We start from the raw sequence: 24,402 nt of genomic DNA, 5'->3' as shown, positions 1-24,402 counted from the left end.
AGGAAGAAGAAGAAGAAGAAGAAGAAGAAGAAGAAGAAGAAGAAGAAGAAGAAGAAGAAGAAGAAGAAGAAAGCAATGTTCTCTACATTTGCAGTTTATGAAGCTGATCTCTTCTGTCCGAGTTGCCCCTGGGAGCCCATGTCCTTGCAGAAAGTATCTTTGCTGGCTGCTTCTGGCAATTATGAAAGGGGGGGCATTTTTTGGTCTATCTCCCACCTCAGGGAAATGGGCATGGGGGCTGGAATGGTTGCTATTCACAAGGGACACTCAGATTTCCCACCAGGAGGAAGAAGTGGGCAAGAAGACAGGGATAGGGCTGGGAGGAAACCCTGGTAGCCCCCAAATAACTAATGCCCCCAAAGAATAGGTTGTCAAATGCCTGGGTGAGTCCTGCAACATGATGCTCTAAAGCAGTGGTTCTCAACCTTCCTGATGCTTCTACCCTTTAATACAGTTCCTCATGTTGAGGAGACCCCCCACCAAAATACTATTTCATTGCTACTTTATAACTGTAATTTTGCTACTGTAATGAGTCATAATGTAAATATCTGATATGCAGGATATCTGATATGTGACCCCTGTGAAAGGGTCATTCAGCCCCCAAAGGGGTCACGACCTCTAAGTTGAGAATTGCTGTGCTGGGGAAAGCAGAAATGCCAGTTATGGAAATTAAGGTTGTTTACTTGCAGGTCAAAAGTTAACCAGATTCTGGAACAAAATCTTGAACCAAGAAGTTTAAGAAGAACTCATGACTCACTGAAAAATAGAGACCTGAATTAGAAGCTCGAATTTAGCTTCTTAGGGAATAGAAGTTATTATTGTTAAATTACTCATCAACCAAATGGCTAAAAACACAAAGTTAACTTTTATTAAACACTTGCTATATATCTGGGTAACGCTTTTGCATATCATGTTAATAATATCCCTATTTTATAGAGAAAAAACAAAAAAAAAGAACCAAAGAGTTGCTTTAACTGAAGTCACACAGTAGGTGGTAAATACATAAAAATAAAGCCTGAAACTGTTCATCTCTGGGGTTGACAAGATGGCTCAAGATGAGATGCTCCCTGCATCCTTGCATGGTCCACGCTGCCTATCTGGGTTACGTCTCTGAGTTAACGCTGCTTATGACTGAATCACTGAAGTGGAAATATCACAAAAGCAATGCAGGTTAGGGTCGTGGTTAAAAGTTCAGCTTCAGAAGCCAGAATGACGGGGTTTAAATCTTGCCAGCTGTGTGACATTAGGCAGCTCATGTCACCTCATGGGTCTTCACCTATCAAATGGGACTTAGCGATGACAGTCATCCAACAGGGCTTCTGGACAATTCAACATGAAATATATGAATAGTATTCGGAACAGGCCATGATGAATAGCAATGACTCTAAAGGGTAGCAGCAATGCTTTTAACTACTAGGTCATCAATGAGGCATGCACATTTTAATATAGAAAGTATACGGTATGTACATGTTGGCGCTGAAGGCACCACTTTCCACACTCTGGCCTGCTCTTTCTCTGTCTGGATGCCCTACAAAGACAGACACTCAGGGATGGGGCTACTGCTTCATCTGCAATTGACATGCTTTTGGGCTGCTTGGTGCAACTGAATTGTCAAAAAAATAACATCAGAAAGGCTTCCCTTGAAGCCCAGGTCTCCCCCACATCTCGTGTGATGGAGGAGAGCATCCTGGAACTTCAGTAGCTTTCTCCCTGATGCTCAAGGGAAAGAAATCTAGAAAGTTCACCATGTTCACGACTCTGTAGTGAGCCAAGATTGAACTCTCAGTGGGGAGATAAATGGCGTGGACAGTTGGACAAATGGAAATCAGATCACTGTGGCCATCCCTCACCATGCTGGCCTCCCAGGAGCTCTACAGGTAAAACAAGAGGCTGACTTGTTAGCCTGAACTAAAAATAAAAATGTGGCTGTCCCCTAGACTTGCAATTTTACAGATTTCAATAAAGTCACCATGCTTCCTTTTTTTTTTCCCCATTGCTTTGCCCTTTGGGGGGGGGGGCAGGGATTGCTTTAGAGTGAGGCTTTGAGGAAGGGTGGAAAATATAAACCACCAAACATCTTTCATGAGCTCTAACTGCATTGTCTGCACCTTTCATCTTGAAGCCCCATAGGTCCTGTCTTCCACTGAGATCTCAAGGGTCAGCGGGATAGACGGACATGAACCCAGTGTAGGAAGTGTTCCTGGCTCTGTGAAAGGGTGTCCCTAAAGGGAATGAGCAGCTGCTAGCCTCCAAGAGCTCTAGGCTTCTTTCACTAATCCCTCTTCTTCTTCTTAGTCCCTCTGTGAGCATTAAGGTGAGCCAGCAAGGGCCTGCGGATGACTGACAGTATCTAAGACACTCCAGATACCTTCTTTGGACAGCTCAGCGTTTTCCCCCTTGCCGTGTGATTTACAGGGTGGCTGAGCGCTGCTCCAACATGTCTGAGGCTTAGCTCCCCCAGTGTGATGGCCGGATCTTCACTCATCACACTGGTTGTGGAAACAATTCATTCTACTGATATTGCCCAAGTACCTTCTAGGTAGTATTCTAGCCCCAGGGACACAGCGTTATAAAAATAAATCAACAGACACCCTATTTGTAGGAACCTGTGTTCTGATAGGGAGGACTAGGGATAAACAGAAGAAGGTTACTTACAGTAAGTTATTTGCTTAAAAGTTTACTTAGATGCTGAGTTGCGGGATGAGTATGCTGGTGGCTATTTTGTGCTTATTTCTCTTGCATTTGTTTGCCAGTAATCCTGCCCCCCTTTATCCCTTTCATCTATTGATGCCCTCACCTCTAGGAACAGAAAGGGGGTGAGCCTGTCATAGTACTCCATGCCACCCCTGATCATAATGACTAGTGTAGGAACAGGACAGCCATTCCTTGGAATTACACCTCTGGGGCTAGAGGAAATACTTTCCTAGCTTTCATGGAAACAACTGGGAGCTTCTTCCCTGAGTCACATCCCTTTATGAGGGTTGACTGGCTTTTGGGAAGGAGAAGGAATCCCAGGAGGGATGGGGATGCTGAGTGAAGGGCATGGAGAAATAAGCTGCACGGCTCACAACCGTGAAGCCCACATCCACTGCAGGGTTCCTGTAGCAAGTCCCTCTGTCTATCTTGGACACCCCTTCCTTCCACAAGTCTTTCCTGATATGTTTATGCTCATGGTGGCACACTACTGAGCATGCAGGACTCTATGTTAAAGGCTTTCTACATATTAAGTATAGAATAAATATCCTACAGTTACTGATTCTGTGCCTATTTTTCACTAGAAAAATGAATATTAAAATTGTCTAATTAGTCCCCCTTTGAGAAAAACAGAAATTTAATTTCAAATTTATTTCAGCCTGTGTACAGAGGAACCCATGAAATCTGTCTACTTCTTGTCTAGTAAGATTTTTTTTTTTATAATCTGAAGTAAGGCCTTTTTCTTTTTCCTAGTCTTTAGTTGCAGACGGGTATGAATATGCGACCAACTTCAAGTTAATGAGATGTGATCTGGAAGCTACAGACTAGGTGCATTTAAGAGACTTTGGTTAACAACGTTCTTAAGTGTGGTAAATCCGATATCAAGGTACCGGCACAAGGAAGTCTTTATGACAGAAGCCGTTCGCTACCTAGAGTACGCATGCGCACTGGAGAGGTTGCCTCGGTAGCACAGTCGGGATAGAAAACCCGCTTTAGAGATAGCAAATCCGCTCTGGCGACCATAGCATCAGTCCATTTGTGAGAGTGTACTTCCCCGTGGCCAAACAGCCTTGAGAGCACACCTCCTGTTACCACCATAGCAGTTAAGGTCCCTGTGAATTTTATAGGCAGCAATCAAAGCACAGCAGGACGCAGCAGTGATAAATTTTCAAAACATGTGCTCAAAAGATAGGCCGCTTCCTGTTCCTCTTTCCTCCTTCCTTCTATCTTGAAAGGCACATGACACCTGGAAAAGTCTGAGCAGCTAGCTTGAGGCCCCAGGGAGAAGCCATGGGTTAAGAACAGGGACACGTGAGATAAGATAAAAACGTCTGGGCTTTCTGGCATGGCCTAGATGGAGACCTCCTGCACCAGCTCTGGACTGCTAGTTCATATCTAAATCTCACTTATATGAGAAGAAAGAAAATACTCCTTTTATAGCTGTATTCCTTCCAGCTTTTAGTTTGAGTTTTTGCAGTCTGCAATCGAACTCAGTCATAAGTGAGACCATAATAGAATACCCACCATACAAAAAATATTGCCAGTATTTGGGTAGTCCAGAATCTGCTAGGTCATCTTTTCTCTAACACAGCAATGACATAGGAGGACCACGGGTGTTCCCAGCTGTGAAGAGCCATGCTTTGCCCAACACTGCTAACCATTGAATCATGTCCCGTGATACTGTCCACATTCACTCTAAAGAGAAGCAGCTGTTAACACCAGGACTCTTCAAGGCCACTGACGGTATTGTCTCAATAAGATGGGAACCTAGCTGAGCAGACTAGGTTTATCAGCAGAATTATGAGATTTAAATAAGGTTTCAGCAGACGGCCCGTGTAGTAGTGCCCTTGTACATGTCAATATAGAAGCAACCATTTACATTCCCAACTCCAAGCCGGAAAAGACACTCTGAATAGTTAGACAAAAGAAAGCTTACAGAGCAGTAGAGACGTCAGGAAAAGACACAGCAGCATGTTGTGCTTACTGTATGGATATATGTGTTTCATATGCCATCATAAGCACATTTTTTCCGGTGGTAGGGATCAAACCGAGGGCCTGATGCACCCAGGCAAGCGGTCTACACTGAGCCACACTTCCAGCCTTGCTTTGTATAGATACATGAGCCGCCTGGCTATGGGTAAATACAGAGACTATTAGCTTTAAGGCAATGGTCCTCAACGTGTCTAACGCTGCAACCCTTTAACAGAGCTGCTCACGTTGTGGTGACCCCCCCCCAACCATAAAATTATTTCCACTGCTACGTCATAGCTATAGTTTTGTTATTGTTGTGAAACATAATGTGAATATCTGACATGCAGCCTCTGTGAGGGGGGTTACACTCACAGCCTGAGAGGCATTAACCTAAGGAAAAGAGAGTGATTTATTAGAAAGTTGGAACTAATTCTTGCTTTCAAAATTACAAGTCATGAAGTTCTGCATATCCTGCAAACACTTACTGCATCTCTCTGTCTCCATCTCCTTATGTCTCTCTGTCTCTCTCTCTGACTGTAAGTGTGTGTGTGTGTGTGTGTTGTGTGTGTGTGTCTGTTATTTGAGCATATATACATGTGGAGGTTTGGAGACAACTTATGGGAGTCAGTTCTCTCCTTCTACAACGTGGGTCTCAGGGGTGGAACAAAGGTCATAAGGCCTGGTGGCAGCATCTTTACCCACTGAGCCATCTTGATGGCCCTCGGAATATCTTTCAATGAGTCTTGTTAGTGGACTCATTCTGTGTAGTAGAAAAGCAAGGAATAGCTGGCCTCAATTATTTGTGCTCTAAGATGGCCTTGAGCAAAATATATGGATGTCAACTGCAAGTAAGCCTTCCTGCTCACCAAGGCTGCTTGGCTGGGATTCTCCTGTGCCATCCTATGAACTAATATTTTGTATGAGTTAACTATACTGCTGAGTCTTTAAAAGACAAGTACATACAAAGCATCCCACTATTTCTTTAACTGTTACCTTCCAACAATCTTTCCCACAAGCAAACAAACCAAGTTTTTAATGATATGCAAATACTTCGTCAAGTAAACACACACCAAGCTTTAAAACCATTTTCTTAGTTTCCAGATCACTCAGATACAATGGTCAGGAGACGCACACAGTAGAAGGGGTACTTCTAACATCTCGGATACTGTCCAGAGTGGGAGCTGAGGCAAGGATATGGCTGGCATCACCTTACTCACACCAAGGTCCTAACAGACAAGCATGCCGACCTTTGGCTGAAAGTGCAGAGCAACTGTTTGCCTTTGTATGACACCGCATTGTTTAATTCAAGCATCACCTCCTGAGACGCACAAGCCCTGAGCTCCATGCTGTGCCAAGCCATGAACCAAGATACTGAACTCTCTTTTTTGAAATTACTGCAGGAGCCAGCTCAGATCTTCCGGTCACTTATACAAGAGTATAAGATGCAGACCTTGGAGTGCTATGAAAGTCAGGAGGCCAAGATGCTCTGGGTAAGACAAATGGCTCTTTTCTTGAGCACATCTTGGGTCAATACAGTTCCCCCATGTAAAATTATAATCATTGTCATTTTATTAAAGACTTTAAAAAAGTTCTACATGTATGAATGTTTTCTCTGTATATATGCCTGTAAGAGTCAGAAGAAGGCATCATCTCCCTTGAGACTAGAGTTACTGATGGCTATGAACTGCCAGAAGGGTGCTGAGAATTGAACCCAGGTCCTCGAGAAGAATATCAAGTGCTCTTCCCCATTGAGTCACATCTTAAAACCACTTTGTCCAGCACTCAGGGGATGAGGAAGGAAAGTCAAGTTACCTTTCGCATCTGAGCCAACAGCCCTTCAAACTCCTTCAGGTTCAGTGTGGTTCCACTGTAGGAGGCGCAGCTGTTTGCAGCTTTCCCCAGCCAGTAAATGGTCACTAACACCTATGGAACAAAAGAACGAATAAGAGTGAGAAGATTTGTCCTGGAGAATGGTTTTTCAACGTGAGGATCAGTATCGCCTCAGGAACAGCAAAGCAGGAAGGGACAACTCAGCAACTTGTGAAAACCAGTGCATGCTGCATCCATTCATTTGAGAGCGTGATAATGAGAAACCAATGCTGTCTCAGTTGACCCAGAGACACAATTCAGTCAAACAAGTCTCTAGCTCTAGGGGATAAAAAGGGGAGGTTGTGAGAAAGTGATCTCTGAGTGAGTAAGAAGGGAAAATAAATCCTCCAAGATGACATTCTCGTCAGGCAGAGGGTTTTCCCACAAACTCTTTCGAGTCTTTACCCAGACAAGCAATGCAGGAGCCTGTCAGCTCCATTTGAGATGGGTGCTTTCGAAGCCCCTTAATTTCCACTTGTCCATGCACACAGAACCTGCCGGAATGGATGCCAATTATCCTAAAGGAGTGTAAAGGTTAATGAGTAATTCTAGGCACAGGATCAACACAGTACATCGAAGTGAAGCCAGAAGACAGCAACACACAGAGAGTGAGACATGCTGGTCTCTCGCCTCAGAGTGCTGCCACATACCCATTAATCTGACATAGAGAAATTTTAGCCTTGCCACAGTTGCTATCAACTAAACACACTTAGATGCTGAAGAATGTTTATGAATATCCAATGGTCTGAGGTTACTATCCTACATTAGTTTTGTGCTTTCTTTCCAAAGAATTGTCCACAAAAGCATAAATGTTCTTTACTTTGACTTGGGGAAAAGGTATCAGATCGGCTAACGATGTGTTCCTTAGCAGAATTATAGGAAGATATAGGATTAGAAGCCCGTGCAAGAGCTTAGACTTCGTGTCCACATTCTGTATTTTTGCTGCATCTCTGCTGGGGAGAACTTATTGTACTACCTTTCCCATGGTGGGCCAGATGCTCTGGATAATGCAGTGTAGGGATACGGGGCCAGCTGGCCATGGGCCCAAAGCAGAGCCGTGTGCATGAGTATTATGATGGGATTCAGTTTTCCACCTCTGTGGGAAACTCTTGCATCATGAATCCTTCAAAACTTCCAGAAGGTCTTTTAGTGACTGAGTTCTTACAAATAAATTCCCAGAGAACAGACAATGCCGAATGTCAGGTCGTTAACTAGAACCATCACATAACCAATGTGTGCTGACTGCTATCCCATCCAGACCACAAACGGAAACGGCTAAGGTTAGTGTTGAAACCAATCGCTGTGTGTCTTAAGAACACGAACTGCACACAGAACACACGCCTTCATTTACTTTCAGGAATGAAATCTGATTAGAGAGGAAACCCGCAAATCTCCTATTTTTAGTATCAGTACAGTTATCATATATTCAATAAGAGGTACATATACTTTTTCCTAAGAAATAATCTAATAAGGCCAATCAGATCCACCGAATTTAGCTAAATGTCAACCTTGGACCACTAAAGTCAAAAGTTTACAAATGAGGAGAGAGAGGTTAAAACACTTACGTTTTTCAGCTTCCTGCTATAATCGAGGTTCCTAAGTCAGGAAAGAAAAGAAGAGCATTATTAGAATAGCAGTTTCTTTGGTGTGGCTTTCCTTAAACATCTCTAGGACACATTTGCAAGAAGCACATAAGACAAAAGCCAGAAGAATGTTGCTGGATTTTAAGGCCTCTGGCTGGTGGTTTCAGCTGTAGCACGAAATTGTTGAGAAAAAAAACCACAACAAAGAAACAAAACACAAACAAACACAGGGCCAGGTAGGCCTGAAGTTGTGCAGTATACCAGGAAAAGGTGGATGATGAGAATTCTGCTTAAAATTGGGAGTGCTTATACTTGAAAATGCATGCATAAGAAACAGTGCTAGCCAAATATTTTTTTTCCTTTTTCTGCTCTGGCTACAAATTAGAATGAAAAATTGGCCATAAACAGAAAAGTATGCATGCTATGTCCAAATGTACACACAAGTGTTCCCAAATCCACATACATGTTTATTCCCTAACTAAAAACCACCAACAGTCCGACTAGTCACACCATGAAGTATCAAAATGTTTCCAAAGGTACTTGAAAAGTCCATGCATATATTGACATAGACATATTAGGAAAATGAATGTTGGATTTCTTTTCTCTGGTCATTTTGGTGGTGGGGGGAGGGAGGTGTAGAAAGTCCCTGGTTCAAACGAGCCAAGAACGCCTCAGAGCACTCAGTCACAATCACTTAGTTCCGGCCTAGTCTAACAAACTATGTATGATGGGTAGGCGGGCAGTTTTAAGTTGATATTGGAAGGACTAGTGAGTGCTAGTCCTGTAAAGAGGAGTCCAGGATCAGGGCTTCAGTTAGGACAAGCATTCACACAATTCACATTTGATCGAGAAAATGGTTTTATATTTTTGAGCTTAACAGCAACAACAAAAAAGGCATGCTATTCTAGTCTCAGATATCTGCTATAATTTTTTTCATTTAGCAACAGAGAGATGAAAAAAAAATCCAAGGAAGACCTAAAATATCTTACAACAAAAAGAATAGAGACAAAAGCGACCCTTTTCCTGCATTGACAGTAGAAGTTCTCTGGTTGAAATTGTGACTGGATGCTAAAAATTGTATGTGGCACACAGTAAGGCCTCATAGAAGATTTTAGAGTGTTTTCCACAAAACCACTCATTACTTGGAAATACTTCCCATTTTTCAGAGAGACTCCTGTCCCAGGAGCCATCCACGGCCTCTCCGCACTTCAGTGTGATGGTGTTGGTTCCCTGGAAGGTTTTTGCTATGTGCCCCTCTGCACTGTGCTTCCATGACCACCAAACTTGTCTGGTATTCATTACAGGTAGAGTTCATGCAGTTACACAGCCAATAATGTAATGACTTGCAGACTTTTACCTCTTAAAAATGTTTTCTTTTTTGTATATTCAAGTCACATTTGGGACAAAAAAAGGGTAAGAAAAATGGCCTACACTTCAAACTAGAGTGTTATTTTTTTTCCAAAGACAATTTTAGGAAATACAAATTTCCCCCCATGGGATCTATCCCTTATTCTGTATCTCCTGGCTGATGCTACTAACTCTCGTTAAAGTGATACTCCCCCTCTCCGCTGTAGGCTGATCACCTCTGAGAAGGGGAGCCATTGAGTTACAATGGCGATGCTGGATCATTCGAGCAACAAAGTCCACACTTTAAAAACTAGTCCTTGACCCATGCCAAATTAAAGCAGAGTCACCTGTGAAAACATGGTGACGCTGACAGCATATTTATCTCATGTTCCACTCCAACAGTCCTGCTAAAGCCAGAAGCAATGCCCTCTTAAGCGCCACAAATTAATTTGCAAAGTAACTTTAAGTGTAAGCTCTTTATGATTTGCTAAATGCCGACCCAGTGAGACAATGTCTCTGCATAAGGCTTCCAAGTTGAATGTCACCATTGCCTATGGATGGCTGCTCCCACTGCACTTGCCCTTCAGCACGACCCGCCAACCTCACGAGGCTCTTGGCCTTTTCTTTCAAGCATCAAAGGCTTCCTCTTCCTTGGTCTTTTTCTGCTTTTCCTCCACCTTGAACATCCAGCAAATCTCTTCAGAGCTGATGCTTCTGTCTCATTCTTGTCTCTGTCTGAATCCCCAGCTAAAACCCTTCAGGTGGGCTATCCTTGACCCTCTCAGATGGGCTATCCTTGACACCTTCAGAGGGACTATCCTTGACCCTTTCAAATGGGCTATCCCTGACCCTTTCAAATGGGCTATCCTTGACCCCTTCAAATGGGCTATCCTTGACTCCTTCAGAGGGGCTATCCTTGACCCCTTCAGAGGGGCTATCCTTGACCCCTTCAGAGGGGCTATCCTTGACCCCTTCAGAGGGGCTATCCTTGACCCCTTCAGAGGGGCTATCCTTGACTCTTTCAGATGGACTTACTACTATCTTTCCTATCTAGCCTTTTATGGTTCTCTCTGTGCTCTCCCTCTTGTGATTATTTTCTTTCTTACAATTTATTTCTAAGTTTTTGACACTGTAGAGGGAATTCAATAGGAACAGATGATTCTGGTCATCTTGCGTGTGCATTTTTCTCCCAGAAGGTGAAAATATCTCACACATAGTATCTACTCAGTAACGATTTGTTCAGTGGATGAATGAAGGTGTGGAGACATAAGGGAAGGTGATGAGAAATGAGTGCCCAAGGATTACAGTGGACAAGTGAAGGGCAAGCTGAAAAGGAGAGAAACAGAGAAAAGAATGCAGAAAGTGAGGTGGAGGAGAGGATAAAGGGAAGGGAGGTGGGAGGGAGAGGAAGGAGAAAAGAACAAAGATGGAAAGACCGGAAGGACAAGAAAAGGTGAAGATGCTGCCATACAAAGGGACTGTGACCATTTGAGACTGGTCTATGTGACTTTCTCCTGGTGGGTTGCTTCCGGTGCCTCTGAATTAATGCATTTCTTTAGAATATGATTGCCTTGCTTTCCCAGGAGTGCAATGACCGAGCTTTACCTAAAGTCACATCTGGAAGACCGTTTGATCCAGTCGCTTGCACTCTGTGGACGAGAACACGGTGCTAAGGAGCTCAGCAAGTCACAGACCGAGCGAGCGCCAGACCTGGGGCTGAACCCAGATTTTGGATGCCTTAATTGTCGTAGACAAGCAGTGAAGAAGATCTGAGTTTTTGTTTTAGATTCTAAAACCAACAGGCCTCGGAATTCTCCTGATCTGGTAATTTATTGTTTAAAGGTAGCTCAAAATTGATGATGATGATGATGAAAAGGATGAGGAGGAGGAGGAGGAGGAGGAGGAGGAGGAGGAGGAAGAGGAGGAGGAAGTGGAAGAAAAGTGTTAGAGTAGAGCACCAGAGTAAACTTTCCTTCACCTTCCCCAAGGAGTGTGTGACTAATTATTATTACCTATGGCATTGCACAGTTGCTATTGTTTCTGGTCATTTGCCATGCAGGTGAGACTAGAAATGTGAGTTTAGCTAGAACCTAAAATCATTTCCCAAAATGAATAAGAACTTCACGGAGTTAAGATTTAGCTCAGTAACAAATGGAGCATGTGATGGTTATCCTGAGGCCTGTGGAGGCTTCTCTAGTGCAATATTGTAACTTTTGTTATTTTTTTCACTTATACTCTCTTTCCGTGAGAAATACTGAAGAACAGCCCATTAAAAGCACAGATGTAACTTCACCTCTTCCGTCATGGCTCACTCTCCTTGTCCCCAGTCATGAATCACAGAACCCACAGTAAACTCCATTCCTTCATTCACTCAGTAGTTTCAAGTTTCCCATCGTCATAACTAGAAAATCAAGATACAGAAGCTGAGCAAAAAGGACAGCTCTGAATTGTGGCTTCTCTCCTTTCTGTTGTTCTATGATAAAATGGTGATGCCCTAAATTATCAAATTGCAGATCCCTCTACTCTGTTCAGCTTATTGGGTTTTATTGTTATTCTTATTTGTAACAGGGCTGTCCTTATGAAGCCTGGTTTGCTTGGTGTTTGCATTCCATAGACCAGGCTGGCCTTAGACTTGTAGAGATCTTCTTGCCTCTACTGCCAACACTGGAATTACAGGATATGCCACCACACCTGACTTTTAGATACTTTTCAAAAGGTGTATTTTTTTAATTATGTGTATATGTGTATGTTGTATATGGGCATGAGTTATGACTGTAGCTAGCCCATGGAGGCTAAAAGAGAGACAGAACTGGAGTGATAGGAGGTTCTAAGTTGTCTGATGTGGGTGCCGGGAATCGAACTGTGATCCTCTACCAGTGTTCCCTCCTCTTAACCACTGCACCATCTCTCCAGCCATAGAAGAGACTCCAGCTTTTTGCTCAGCCATTCTCATGCCACATACTGTTTGAATAAAATGACAAATGTGTAATATGACGTTACAAGCTCTGCAGAATCCCTGGGCTACAGACAACCTATGTTTGCCGTCCTATAAGGATGAATCTTCTTATTCTAGTCATGAGCTATCTCTTTATTCAGAAACTCATCCTATCGCAAGAATTCTTTGGCCTCAAATATGGTTCACTAAATAGATACAGGCAGAAATGGCCAAAAGGCCAATGATCCATCTCTGAAAAGCTTAATCACTGTCACATTCGAGAAAATGGCTACAAATGTAAATGAAGGAGCCAGCTCGCCACCATCAAATGCCTTCTCTACATCATCAACAGTGCGCACAATCTGTTCACCTCCTGTGCAGTCTGCCAAAAGCCTATTCAGCTGCCCCGTTGGAGCCAATAAAATGGATGCTGTCTAAGGCACACAGATTTTGTACATATTTCTCTGTAGCCTCCCTGCTAAACCTTACTTAACATTTTCTAAAATTCTGGCTCTATGTGTATTTGAAAAGTTCTATCAGCTCAGAATCGGGGTTCTGCACAGAGGGGCAGGACACTGGGTTGTGAGCTCAGAATTGGGGTTCTGCACAGAGGGGCAAGACGCTGGGTTGTAAACGCTTGAGTTTTTGCTTGTGCATTTTTACTTTATTAGGTATACCTAATCTTCTACTTCTTAGAACTTACAACATCCTCCCAAAAGTGCACATCAAAATAGCAAGGGTTTCCTTTAAACATAAATCAGGCGTTACTCACTTGGCAGTGACCCTGTTGGAAGTATCCTGGAGGTCACTTGGGTCGAAGAGTTGAGATTCCTTAAGTCCAAGCTCTTTACAGCCTCTCAAGAATAAGATGGTATTGTCCTAGAAGAAAGAAAAGGAGCCCAAGTATTATTTTAGATTATCTTTGTGAGTCAGTTTCATTTTGGTAGTAGTCCACTTTGCTGTCAGGGTGCCAGCCATCAGGACATGTCACCCAATGAAATTGCAGTTAGGAAATGCCAGAATAAATAGACACTTCAGATTTCCCAAACCCTAGCTAGCCACTGCCAAATTCAACTTTCCCTTTAGCTTGATACATTTGTAAACAACTGCAAGTCAAATGTTGCTACAAAGGGAATTTAGCATCTTAAGGAACAGTACTTTAAAAGGCCAGGTTATTTTCATTGCTTCTAAATGCCTTATTTCCATGCCTTATTTCTTAGAACTTGGTATCAATAGATATAATATAAAAAATATAATTAAAACTGGGTAGAGAATGGTTTAGTTGGTAGAGTGCTTGGCTAAGCAAGCATGATGACCTGGGTTCTGATTACTAGCACCTAAGGAAAAAACCAGGCATGACAGCACATGCCTGAAATCCCAGCACTAGGAAGCTGGAGACAGAAAAGGTCCTAGTGCTTGCTGGCTAGGTTGTGTAATTGGTAAGCTCCAGGTTCAATAAGAGACCTTGTCTCAAAAAATAACATGGACAGTATGTTCATTTGAATGAGAATGGTCCCCATAGGCTCACATATTTGCATGGTTAGTCCCTAGTGGTGGAACTGTTAGGGAAGGAGCAAGGGGGTGTGACTTTATGGGAGGAAGTGTGTCACTGTGGGGTGGACTCTGAAGCTTCAAAAGACTCCCACCATTCCCAGTGTGCTTTCTCTGCCTCCTGTTTGTGAATCAAGATGTTCACTATCAGCTCTTCCTCTTCCATGCCTTTGCACTGCCATCACGGACTCTAACCCTCTGAAACCATAAGCCCAATTAAACAGGTTCTTTTATAAGTTTTGTTGGTCAGGCTGTTTTATAACAGTAATATTAAAGTACACAAACACACAGCACACACACAAAACAAGACATTGTTAAACTAGAAAACTTGAAAAGGTTTTATTGCCTAAGGTGTTCTTATCCTCACATTTTTCTTATTAATTGATTTAAAAATATCCTTTGTGGAATTTACACCCTTCACAGTCACTATGGGTTACACCTTCATACATTCTATGGGCTCTCACTGAAAATACCTTTTTAATGGAATGTAAGATTAATTAAAAGAATAAAGAAGTCGAGTCCCTCCATCTATTTCTTGCCACATTTATTCCATTACTTCTCCTTAATGGTTAGGAGGAGGAAGGGAACAGAAGCTCAAAGGGTATGGGAGAAGAGTGGGGTTAGCCGAGGCTCAAGTTATAATGGTATGCATGAAGATATGACGAAACCCACTACTTTGCTTGCTAAATGTTGAAGAAGAAGGAAGAAGAGGAGGAGGTGGAAGATGAAGAAAAAGGGGATGAAGAGGAAGAGGAGGAGGAGAAAAGGGGGAAGGGGAAGGGAAAGGTGAGGGGAAAGGCAAAGAAGAAGGAGGAGGGAGGAGGAAAAAGGAGGAAGAGGAGGGAGGAGGAGGAGGAAGAAGAGAAAAAGTAAAAAGAAAGAAAAGAAAGGAAAAAAAGAACTCTAGATTTGTTTGGGAAGGAAAATGAGAGGCAAGAAATGCTTCTGAAAACAGTGCAAAGACCCTCCTCAGGAGGACATTCCCTGGCAGCCATAGATTGACTTTGAACCCAGAAAGGGGCAGGATCGGCTGACAATCACAATCATAATTAAGGAGGGTGCTATCTGGGCTGCCCATCTGTTAGGGGTCTTAAGAATAAATGAATGGTTCTGAAAGTGAATGCAAATTGTGGGTCATCCTTTGAAGCCCCCAGGCCAACTGGTCAACAGATGTATTGCTGCAAATCTCTAACGGTTCTCCTCTTGAGAGACTTCCAAAGGCACTAATTGACTCTATCAGTTTGGAACAAAACAAAAAAACAACAAAAACCCTACAGGACAAGAAGGAGTGTCAGTTCCAGGAGTCACACCAATGTAAAAACCTCTGGATGCTAAAAGAAACTACTCTAAACACCTGAACTCAGCTAGGCGATTACCAGGTTTGCCCCAGGTATTCAAAGAGAATGGCAAAGATAGTATTATTAATTACCCAGTGTGTAGGCAGGACTCTCAGGCCTCTGAGAATCACATCTTCAGATGTACACACCCTAGGTAATCTCCTCTTGAGAACAAGTGAAACCAATGGCCCTGATAAGGTTATGGCTTTAAACAATCGCCTCTACGTTAACTGAGAGAAAGATTATCTGATTGGCAGTGATGGAAATAGGGATCTGTAAAAGAGAAGGTGTCACAAGAGTTCCTGCTGGCTATGAACACCACAGAACACCACAGCTGCAAAAGTTCAAATTCTGTTAACTGCCGTGAGCTTGAAATAGACGTGGAAGATGTGCAGGGTCTCAGCCCTACCAGCATCTTGATTTCAGCCCTGTGATATTCTGAGCAAAGAGCCCAGTGTCACCCTATCTGAGCATCTAATCTATAAACACTGTGAGGCAATAGATGGGTATTGCTCTGAGATATTAATGGTAATTTTTGATGTGGCAATAAAAAAATTAACATGCTTGGGCCCTTAAAGAGCAATTGTAGACAGTCATTGACCTTTCTATAGCCTGGATTTTGGGACCAACATCATTCCAAGGGCTGCATTTGTTACATTAATTTATTTAAATCCCCGCACTCCTTATCCTCAAGGGACAGATGTGTGATCTGCAGCCTAGAACAATTATGCAGTGGTTCAAAGTTGCAATCAGCAAAAGACTTAGGATGCAAAGCAGAGGGGCATTTCTGATGAATCCAAGCATGAAATTCGAGGTCAGTACCGAAGGGCAGCGGGGCTATGGGGCATGGAGCTGGTCAGAGGGTCTTACAGATGCAGAAAGCAGGCTGCAGGAGTCAGTGGCTGCAAGTCTGAGAACTGAGTACAGGTGGCAACCGGAAGGAGGCGGTTGGGAGCAGGGCTAGAAGGAAGTCAACAGTATGCAGATAAGATTTAAGATGGGAGAGCAGTGGGAAGACATGGCAGCCTCTTCTAAAGCCAAGACACCTTCACCCCAGTGTGTTTTCCATCTTAAATGAGGCTCTGGGCTTCTTGTGGAGGCAGAAATGCCACCATTCACAAGCCCCACACCACTTTGCACATGGCTTCTTTTGGCCATCTGTGCACTGGCCACAGCGGATCCGATGCTGTCCGGTTCCTGGGCAGTCTCTTCTTGAGTCACTTTCCGAGTTGTTTAAATAATTAAATTTAGTAGCTCACACCTAACTCCCGAGTTTTCATTTTCTGAACAATATATTTTTTCACTACAAAATTTTGTCCTAGGAATAAATAAATCAAGGGAAGGATAAAATAGTAGGAAATACATCAAGTCCCTTTTAAAGGACCCAGATTTTTCAATTTATACTCGGACCACCCTGTTATTAAATTAATTAGCCAATTACTTTCATTTTATATTTTGGGACAGGGTCTTATTCTATGACCCAACCCAGTCTTGAACTCCCTATGTAGGCTACCCCAGCCTTAAACTCATGGTAATCCTCCTGCCTCAGTCTCCCAAGTGATGACATACCAAGCATGAGCTACCATGACCGTCCAGGGAATGACTTTAACTACATCTTTCCTTTAAATAAAGTTACTTTGCCTTAAGATTTCAGTTTTCATTTACAAAGTAAATTATTTTCAATTCCTTTCCGATTCCTTTTTCAGTTTTTTGTGTGTGCATGTGTGTGTGCGTGTGTGTGTGCGTGCATGTGTTTGTGTGTATGTGTGTATGTATGTGACCACACAAGCATTTCTATTTTTCAGAGAACTTGAGTTCATCAACACAACAACCCATTTGCTTGTTTCCAGATCTTTCTCAGTCTCAGAACATGTACCTTTCCTCAAATTGGACCATGGGGCTTCCCAGAAAGCAAAACTTAGATGCCTTTTCCCTAGAAGAAAGATCATGACCTCTTCAGCAAACCTCCATCTCCCAAAATGTTTACATTACAGTTCATAACGGTGGCAAAATTACAATTGTGAAGCAACAGTGAAAATAACTTTATGGTTAGGAGTCATCACAACATGAAAAACTGTATTAAAGGGTTGCAGTGTCAGGAAGGTTGAGAACCACTGTACTAGAACTTGGGGATTCCCACTGTAGAGGCAGTCAGAGAGGCATGGCACTTGAGGATTCTTAACTGGTCCATTTATATGAAAGACTGTTAGAAAAGCATGGAGAGAGAAAGCAAAGGGGTCAGTAGTCCCGGCATTTATTATGTAAAAGTTGCTGGAGTCGTTTTGAAAACTGGGAAAGTACTTTGTCAACTCAAGACTCAAAACGCACCAGTGAATACTCTTCGCGGAGGCTTCAACCTTCAAATTTTCCTTACTCAAGTCAAGAGAGCAGGTTTCAGATCAGTGACTGTTTTAGCAAAGAGGAAGACTGATTTGGTGGGCACGCGTAACATGGATGAGACATCTGTAGCCTGTGTAGGCTGAGCACTTACCCCAGCTGTCCCTGCTCTGTCTAAGCAGCGGGACATATCGTTCATCATCCAGACAACCATATGGGTCAGGCAGAACTGCCCCCATTTCCCAGATGAGCAGTTGAGGCACAGAGCAGTTATGCATCATACAAAGTCAACCAGCTAGACCCATGTCCCAGCTAACCCATCATGAACATGGAAGTGGGGTTTCTTCAGAGGAACAGACTCTAAGCCCCCAAGTAGCAATTCTTTTTCCACCTCTCTGGTTTCTAGTTGTTTATGCCTATTCATCCATCCTGAAATCCCCCTCCTTCTTTCCATCTTTCCCTCCTTGCCTTCATACCTCCCTCCCCTTCTCCATTTTTCTCTTTCCTGCTTTGCCTCTCACCAGAATATGTCCTCCCTTCCTCCCTCCCTCCCTCCCTTTTCTCTTTATCTTTCCTTCCCTTTCTCCCCCCTCACTCTGTCCTGTCTCTTTCTGTGTCTCTCCCATTCTTTTTGGCTCTGAAACTCTTAAAGATACCACTGGGTCTGATGGAGCCATGTTTGAAATCAGGGACACCCCTGCTTTTTGAGTCCACCCCTCTGAGGAGTCAACATGCTCTTTAATGAAGAAGGCAACTGCAAACAAGGCAGTGACCAGTACAGACGGCAGCTGAGCTTCAGTGAGCATTCGAGAGACTTTTGGACTGAAGCGAGTGCCTCTCAGGAAAGTAAGAAAGTGAGTCTGTACTCTCCACAGATCATCAGTGGCCACAATAAAGGACAGGCCTCTGACCTCCACGCGGTCCCCTAGGACTGTGGCATCGTGGATCGTGAGCACAAACAAGAAGGTGTTCTCCCTATGCAAGTTCCCAGAGGCACACATGCTCCCTGGAACACAGCTCACCATTCAGCACACAGCCTACAAACATACACGCTTTGTACGGCAGCCAGCAGGAACAATTTGGGCTGGAAGATTTAACTAACTGCAGGTCTGTTTCCAACTCCTTGCTGTAACCTAATGATGCTGGAGAAGAGCCAAGCCCCAGTCAGAAGCAAAGCCAGAAGGAAGAGCCACCCAGCCAAGAGCTAACAGAGGCCAGCCACAGGAGCAGGCAGGAAGGACCGTGTTCTTAATTACACAGGAGGCATCCTGTCCCTTCTCATCCACCTTTTCTACACACTGAGATGTCTCCACATTACAGTTTCAAGTAAAAGCCCACATCTTAGTAGCTCAAGTTCAGAACTAAACCATGTAACTGTCTCAATCCCATAGGAGAAATGGGAGACAGAAATTTACTACGACGACTTTTATAGATAGGTTTCACTTACACAGAGCTAGTGATTACACTAAGACTTTGTAATCTTTGGGGTTGGTTTTTAGGGACTTGAAAAAAATCATTGTTATGAAAAAACTCTAGTAAGCAAAGATATATACTGCCCAAAAGTAATGTAGGAGCCTTAACGGAATTCCAGACACTAGAAGGAAAAGCAAATAAGGCTATGCAGTGAAATTTAAATAGTGAGTGGATGCTTTAGTTTTAAGTATACATTGGGGTTATTTAAGGGTGTGTTACATCTATAATCTTACTTCTAAGTGGCTCAAATAAAATCGTGTATGTATGTCTGTGTGCACACATGTCTCTTCACATGTAGAAAGAGGGAGGTCACAAGGGCACAAAACAGGGATGGAGAGGAGGGACAGATGGGAGACTGTGCATGTTTTTCTGTGTTTAGAGGGATGAATAATGCAAATAGCAAAATATTAAGGATTGGTGAGTGTAGATGGAGTCAGAAAACACGTTTTGTAAAGGGTCAGATTGTAAATTTCTCTGGCCTTGTGGGTAGTATGGTAGACACTTAAACAATAATTCAGTACTGTCGCTGTAACTGGGAAGTACATATGTAAAGGCACGTATTTGTATTCCAATACCTGACACTTACACAGGCAGACTCTGGGCAGGATTTGGCCTTCAAGTGATACTTGGCTCGCCATGTGCCAGTTGAAGAATACTCGGTTATCCACTTAATATTCTAACGTGTTTTCTTGAAGTTTTTTTTTTCCCCAACCAGGGAATATGTGGGGAAAGCTTTCAAGTTTATAAAAGTAGATTCAGCTAGGAAGGGACGGGATTCTATTGATAAAACCAACCCTGCAAAATTCAAAGGAGAAAAGCTGTTACCTCTGAGTGAATGACTGAAAAGCCACTGGGGTTACAGCCAGGTCCAGGTGATACTGACAGAATGACTCTGACATAAAGGTCTCAGTTAAACACAGACTTCCCCAAAGAGCCCACTTTCACCAGGCTGGCATTAACACATGGCTTTGAGCCGCTGTTTGATCGATCGAAGAGACACCTCAAGTTTAAGTAATCCTTATCTCAATTAATGATGGCCCTCAAAGCACAAGTGTAAGAGTACTAACAATCTCATTATAGTTTATTATCATAATTGTTTATGATTAGTTGTTATTAACGCCTTACTATTTTATATATTAAACTTGCCATTGGTGTACACGTGCATTAGTTACATTCAGTCACTATGAGAGAATGCCTGACAGACAAATTAGAGGAGGAGAGATTTACTTCGGCTGACGGTTTCAGAGATCTCAACCCATCAGGATAGAGAAGCCATGGGGTTCATGATGGCAGGAATATGAGGTGGAAGCTGTTGACATTCAAGTGGTCCAGGGAGCAGAGAATCAATGGTAGGTCCAAACCTTTCAAAGACCTGCCTCTTACTACTGACCTACACACCAGAGAGGTACCATCCTCCAGTGGGTCCATAGCCTCATGAAACAGCACCACCAGTTAGGGTCAAAGCATAAGCTGGTAGAAGACAGTTCAGATTTAACCATGAGTCTCTGTGTTGGGTTGAGGGCTAGTACGGACAGGATTTGGTACCAATTGAGGTTTCAGGCATCTTTTGGAGGTCTTAGACTGTATTTCCTGCAGATAGGTGCGTGTATATGGAAAGCATCATTAGGACATTTTTGTCCACTCAGGTCAAGAAAAGACTGCAGATGAAATGAAGAATGGTTTATGCATCCAAGAAAAGAAACACTGTGCATAGCCTGCACATGGGCAATTAAAAAGAATTAAAGTCTTGCTGCTGTTATTTGCTCGTGGCTAGTCATCGACTTGACTTCTCCAGGCAGCCTCGAACTTAGGAGCAGGCTAATGTATGCAAAGGTCATGTGCAAGGTGGTTGCCTGTAAGTAAGTCTTCATTTACAATTATTGCTCAGAAATAAATCCTTGGGCCATTTTTCCCTACTCAGTCTAGAAAAGTCTACTTAAGCCAAAGTGTACATGTCGGGCTATTAATTATACAACGGAGCAAACCCCTGCAGTGGGAAGACCCACACAGAGATGCCCAATGCTCATTGCCGCTGGCTATAGTTGGATCACAGATTGAATTGTCTCTGTCCAAGGACGAGGCTTGGTTTGCCCTTGGCAGTGCTTCAGGACGGAGGGACCAGGAAGACATTCTACGTAGTCCCTAGGGAACACTTCACAGCCTCATCCACATCTCCTGCTGCTCTCTTCTTCAGAAGGTAGACCTACTGCTTTTCACTTCCCTGAGCTGTAGGAAGCGTCCTCTGTCTCCTTGAGCCACCATAAGGGGCAAGCAGTTTTCTGGCCATGACTCAGGCACCCAAGCCTTTCAGTGGGGTGGGCCCACTTTCTTTAGTTTGTACTCAAATAGAGAAAAATCAATATGGTTTGCAGTTCAGGGAAATTGCAAGCAGCGCACACTGGGGCTTCCAAAAAAAACTCACTATGGACAGGTATTTGAAACGCAATACATAAGCACATCTCTGTGCTTTTCAGTTTCTGTAAGATGGAAACTATAAAAATGTAAACTGTGACTGCCTGCGGTGGATTTATCATGTGAACATACTGTCTATAATACATGCTTGCTGTAAAACCTTAATAAGCAATAGGATAGCTCAAAAAGTTTGGAAGTGTATCAGAGAAGACCAGATCTTGTTAAAAAAATCAACAATCAAGATTAACATTATTTTTCTACTCTACTTATTAAAGCTTTTTAAAAAACATGTAGGTTTTTTTTTTTTCGTTAGATTTCCTACCTCTGAAGCAAACTCCACTCAATAGAAACACAATTAAGAAGTTCAAAACGTAAGGAATACATTACCAAAACATCTCCAGGAACTTATCCCATAATTAATAGAACACAGGGTTTCCTGCATCTGCCGTGTTCACGGTTATTGCCCAGTCTGCAAGGGCTTCAGTCTAACTCCTGGGATTGGCTAGGGTCCAACAACAACCAACACTTGCTAGACTGTCAATGCATTTTTATTTGCCAGGAGCACTTAATGAGGATACCAGTCCTTCCACCAAGAGGAAAGAGCAACCCGCCATACCTGGGAGATTTTAGGGAATTGAACCAGAAAGGTGGCGTCTGAGTGGCTTGATGAAGTAAAAGGAAGAAAAAAAAAAAACATGGATGGGAGGTGAGCAAAAAACATGGTAGGGTTCAGAAGAAAGAATGGAGGTGGAAAGAGGGAGAGAAGTATAAGTTTTAATACTGATGGCGAAGTGAAGGTGTCCCTGACACTCCCTAGGTGGTGGGGGACCTAAGCCAGTTCATGTGGTGTCTTGGAGCCCTACTCACATCTTAGGCAAGTATGTAGAGTTCAGTGGGAGAGACTCATTGGTCAGGAAGATGGTCCACCAAAGAGCCTCTTCAATGGCCTTGAGGAGAAGTAACGTAGAAGCAAGGAGAAGAAAAAATAATGAGTGGTCCAAGAACCAGTGATGGGATGGGAGAGATTTTAGGTGATGCCAACCTTGTAGCCCCTGGAATCATCTGAAGGAACAAGAGGAGGCTGATGAAACAGGAACTGGGTTTGACTTGGAACACGCTCTACTCACAGAGCCACTTCTCCCTGGGGACATCTGTTTGGTCTGAGGTTCAACTATGAGGCACTGAACAATACAGAAGCTTAGGAGCCAACTGCACATGTGCACAGGCGAGGGGGGGGGAACAGCTAAATGCCCTCCACGAGTCTCTGTAGGTTGGCTTTATTGCTTTTAGTCCACACTTACTTCCTGACATCAGTAATTTGATTTCTACCCCATTGTTCCCTTGAAATTCTCTAAAAGTCAGTAATGTACTTCTAATCAGGAAATCCATTCATTGACGACTCAACATCTTTTACCCAATTAATCGAAATAAGTATCATATGGAAGCCATTTATTGGACTATTGATGTGTGCCAAACATTTCCGTTCTAAGTGCGTTGTGTACTTTTTTGTTTTCTTATGTAACAGTACGCAATAGCCTTGGCACAGCCTTTCTCTGCCGACCCTTATGACCATACAAAGCACACATTTTTATTGCATGCTTCCTGTGTTTCAGGTATTGTTCTAGGAAGCATCTAGGCTCAGATGGGGGAGTGAGCAGTGCCCAGGCCATGGCAGGGTTCTACCTGGCATGTCTGAGGGCCAGTGAGGCCATTTCCGTCTGCACCCTGAGTTTCCAAGCTGTCATTATTCAATCCTGCCGCAGGGATTCTGACTCATATCCTCTTCCTTCACACCAGCTCTCCCTACTCCCGAGCGTTTCATCCGTTCTCCTTCACAAGGCTTCCTTTTTGCTCTCTCTCTGCCCATTTTCCTCTCCCCAGGTTGCCTTCCTTGGGTATCCAATTCAACTCCATTGCCTGGCTCCAATATTCTAACACAGAACAAAGATTGGGAAAAAGAAACAGTACAAACTGAAACAAACAGTCAGGCTTGGCTAAACCAGGCTTCTCTTGTCGGTATTAGAAGAGGAACCAGTCACGTGCCTACAGAGAGGGATGTTGGCTAATACAATACTCCTGGCCCCTCATCCTCCTCCCCTGAGTCATTTCAAGAGGAGAAATGGGGCACACACCCAGCTCAGCTAGTTTGGGATATCCTTTCCATGGCAGACAGCCTGTCTGTAGGACATGTGTGTTCTGTTTGTCTCTACCATGTGGTAGGGGGCCTCTCTGTGGGGGATGCCTGTAGACGTCCAGCTGTGGAAGGAATGGATGGCTGGATTTGTTTAACTCAAGATTGAGGATCAGCAAACCCGCTTGGCGGCAGCTCCAAATCTACGCACTCCCGTGTGCTTCGTAGGCAGTGGTGATGATAGTCTGCTCTCTGTGTGACTCCCGTGCTTAGAGCTCAACTTGCAGGTGAGGGGGGCATTGGCTATTGACAGCTGTAAGCCCTCAGCATGCAGCTCTCAGTGCTACTGGATGTAACAGTGCTGCTCTGCATCCAGACAAGCTACAGACACATGAGCTCCCAGTGTGATGGACCCACTAGACACGGTTGGTAATCCTTGTAGGCATCTGGTCCGCTCCCTGCCGCTTTGTTCTTCATCTTTCTGGCATCTTTCACTATCTTCCCTCTCACAGATGATGTCATCCTCGCCCCACTCAACCTAGGTTCTGCATCTAAAAAATACATGTTTATTTAAAAAACGAAATGGGATCTCCTAAGGCATATTGAAACAATCAGTTAATACTTCTTCCAACAATAGGAGTATTATGTATTGTAATACAGAAGGAAAGAAAGGGAAGAGAAGAGGAGGGGAGGGAAAGGAAGGGAAGGGAAGGGAAGGGAAGAGGAGGGAAGGGAAAGGAAGGGAAGGGAAGGGAAGGGAAG

At 43.4% G+C, this 24,402-nt stretch overlaps 1 protein-coding gene across 1 annotated transcript in view; it reads right to left on the bottom strand.

Moving 5' to 3' along the window:
- Limch1 (LIM and calponin homology domains 1) overlaps positions 1-24,402 on the bottom strand; it is a 290,723-nt gene that overhangs the window by 77,790 nt on the left and 188,531 nt on the right. Inside the window, 3 exon segments of the mRNA XM_028765186.1 lie at positions 6,478-6,588; positions 8,100-8,130; positions 13,172-13,278. Coding sequence (XP_028621019.1) covers positions 6,478-6,486 — 9 coding nt within the window. The 5' untranslated portion in view covers positions 6,487-6,588; positions 8,100-8,130; positions 13,172-13,278.

The sequence above is a fragment of the Grammomys surdaster genome, unplaced genomic scaffold (genome assembly GCF_004785775.1).
Source record: "Grammomys surdaster isolate TR1022 unplaced genomic scaffold, NIH_TR_1.0 150, whole genome shotgun sequence".
In the NCBI taxonomy this organism is placed as follows: domain Eukaryota; kingdom Metazoa; phylum Chordata; class Mammalia; order Rodentia; family Muridae; genus Grammomys; species Grammomys surdaster.
The sequence above is the reverse complement of the archived record's forward strand: the minus strand, read 5'-3'. Positions and strand labels throughout refer to the sequence as shown.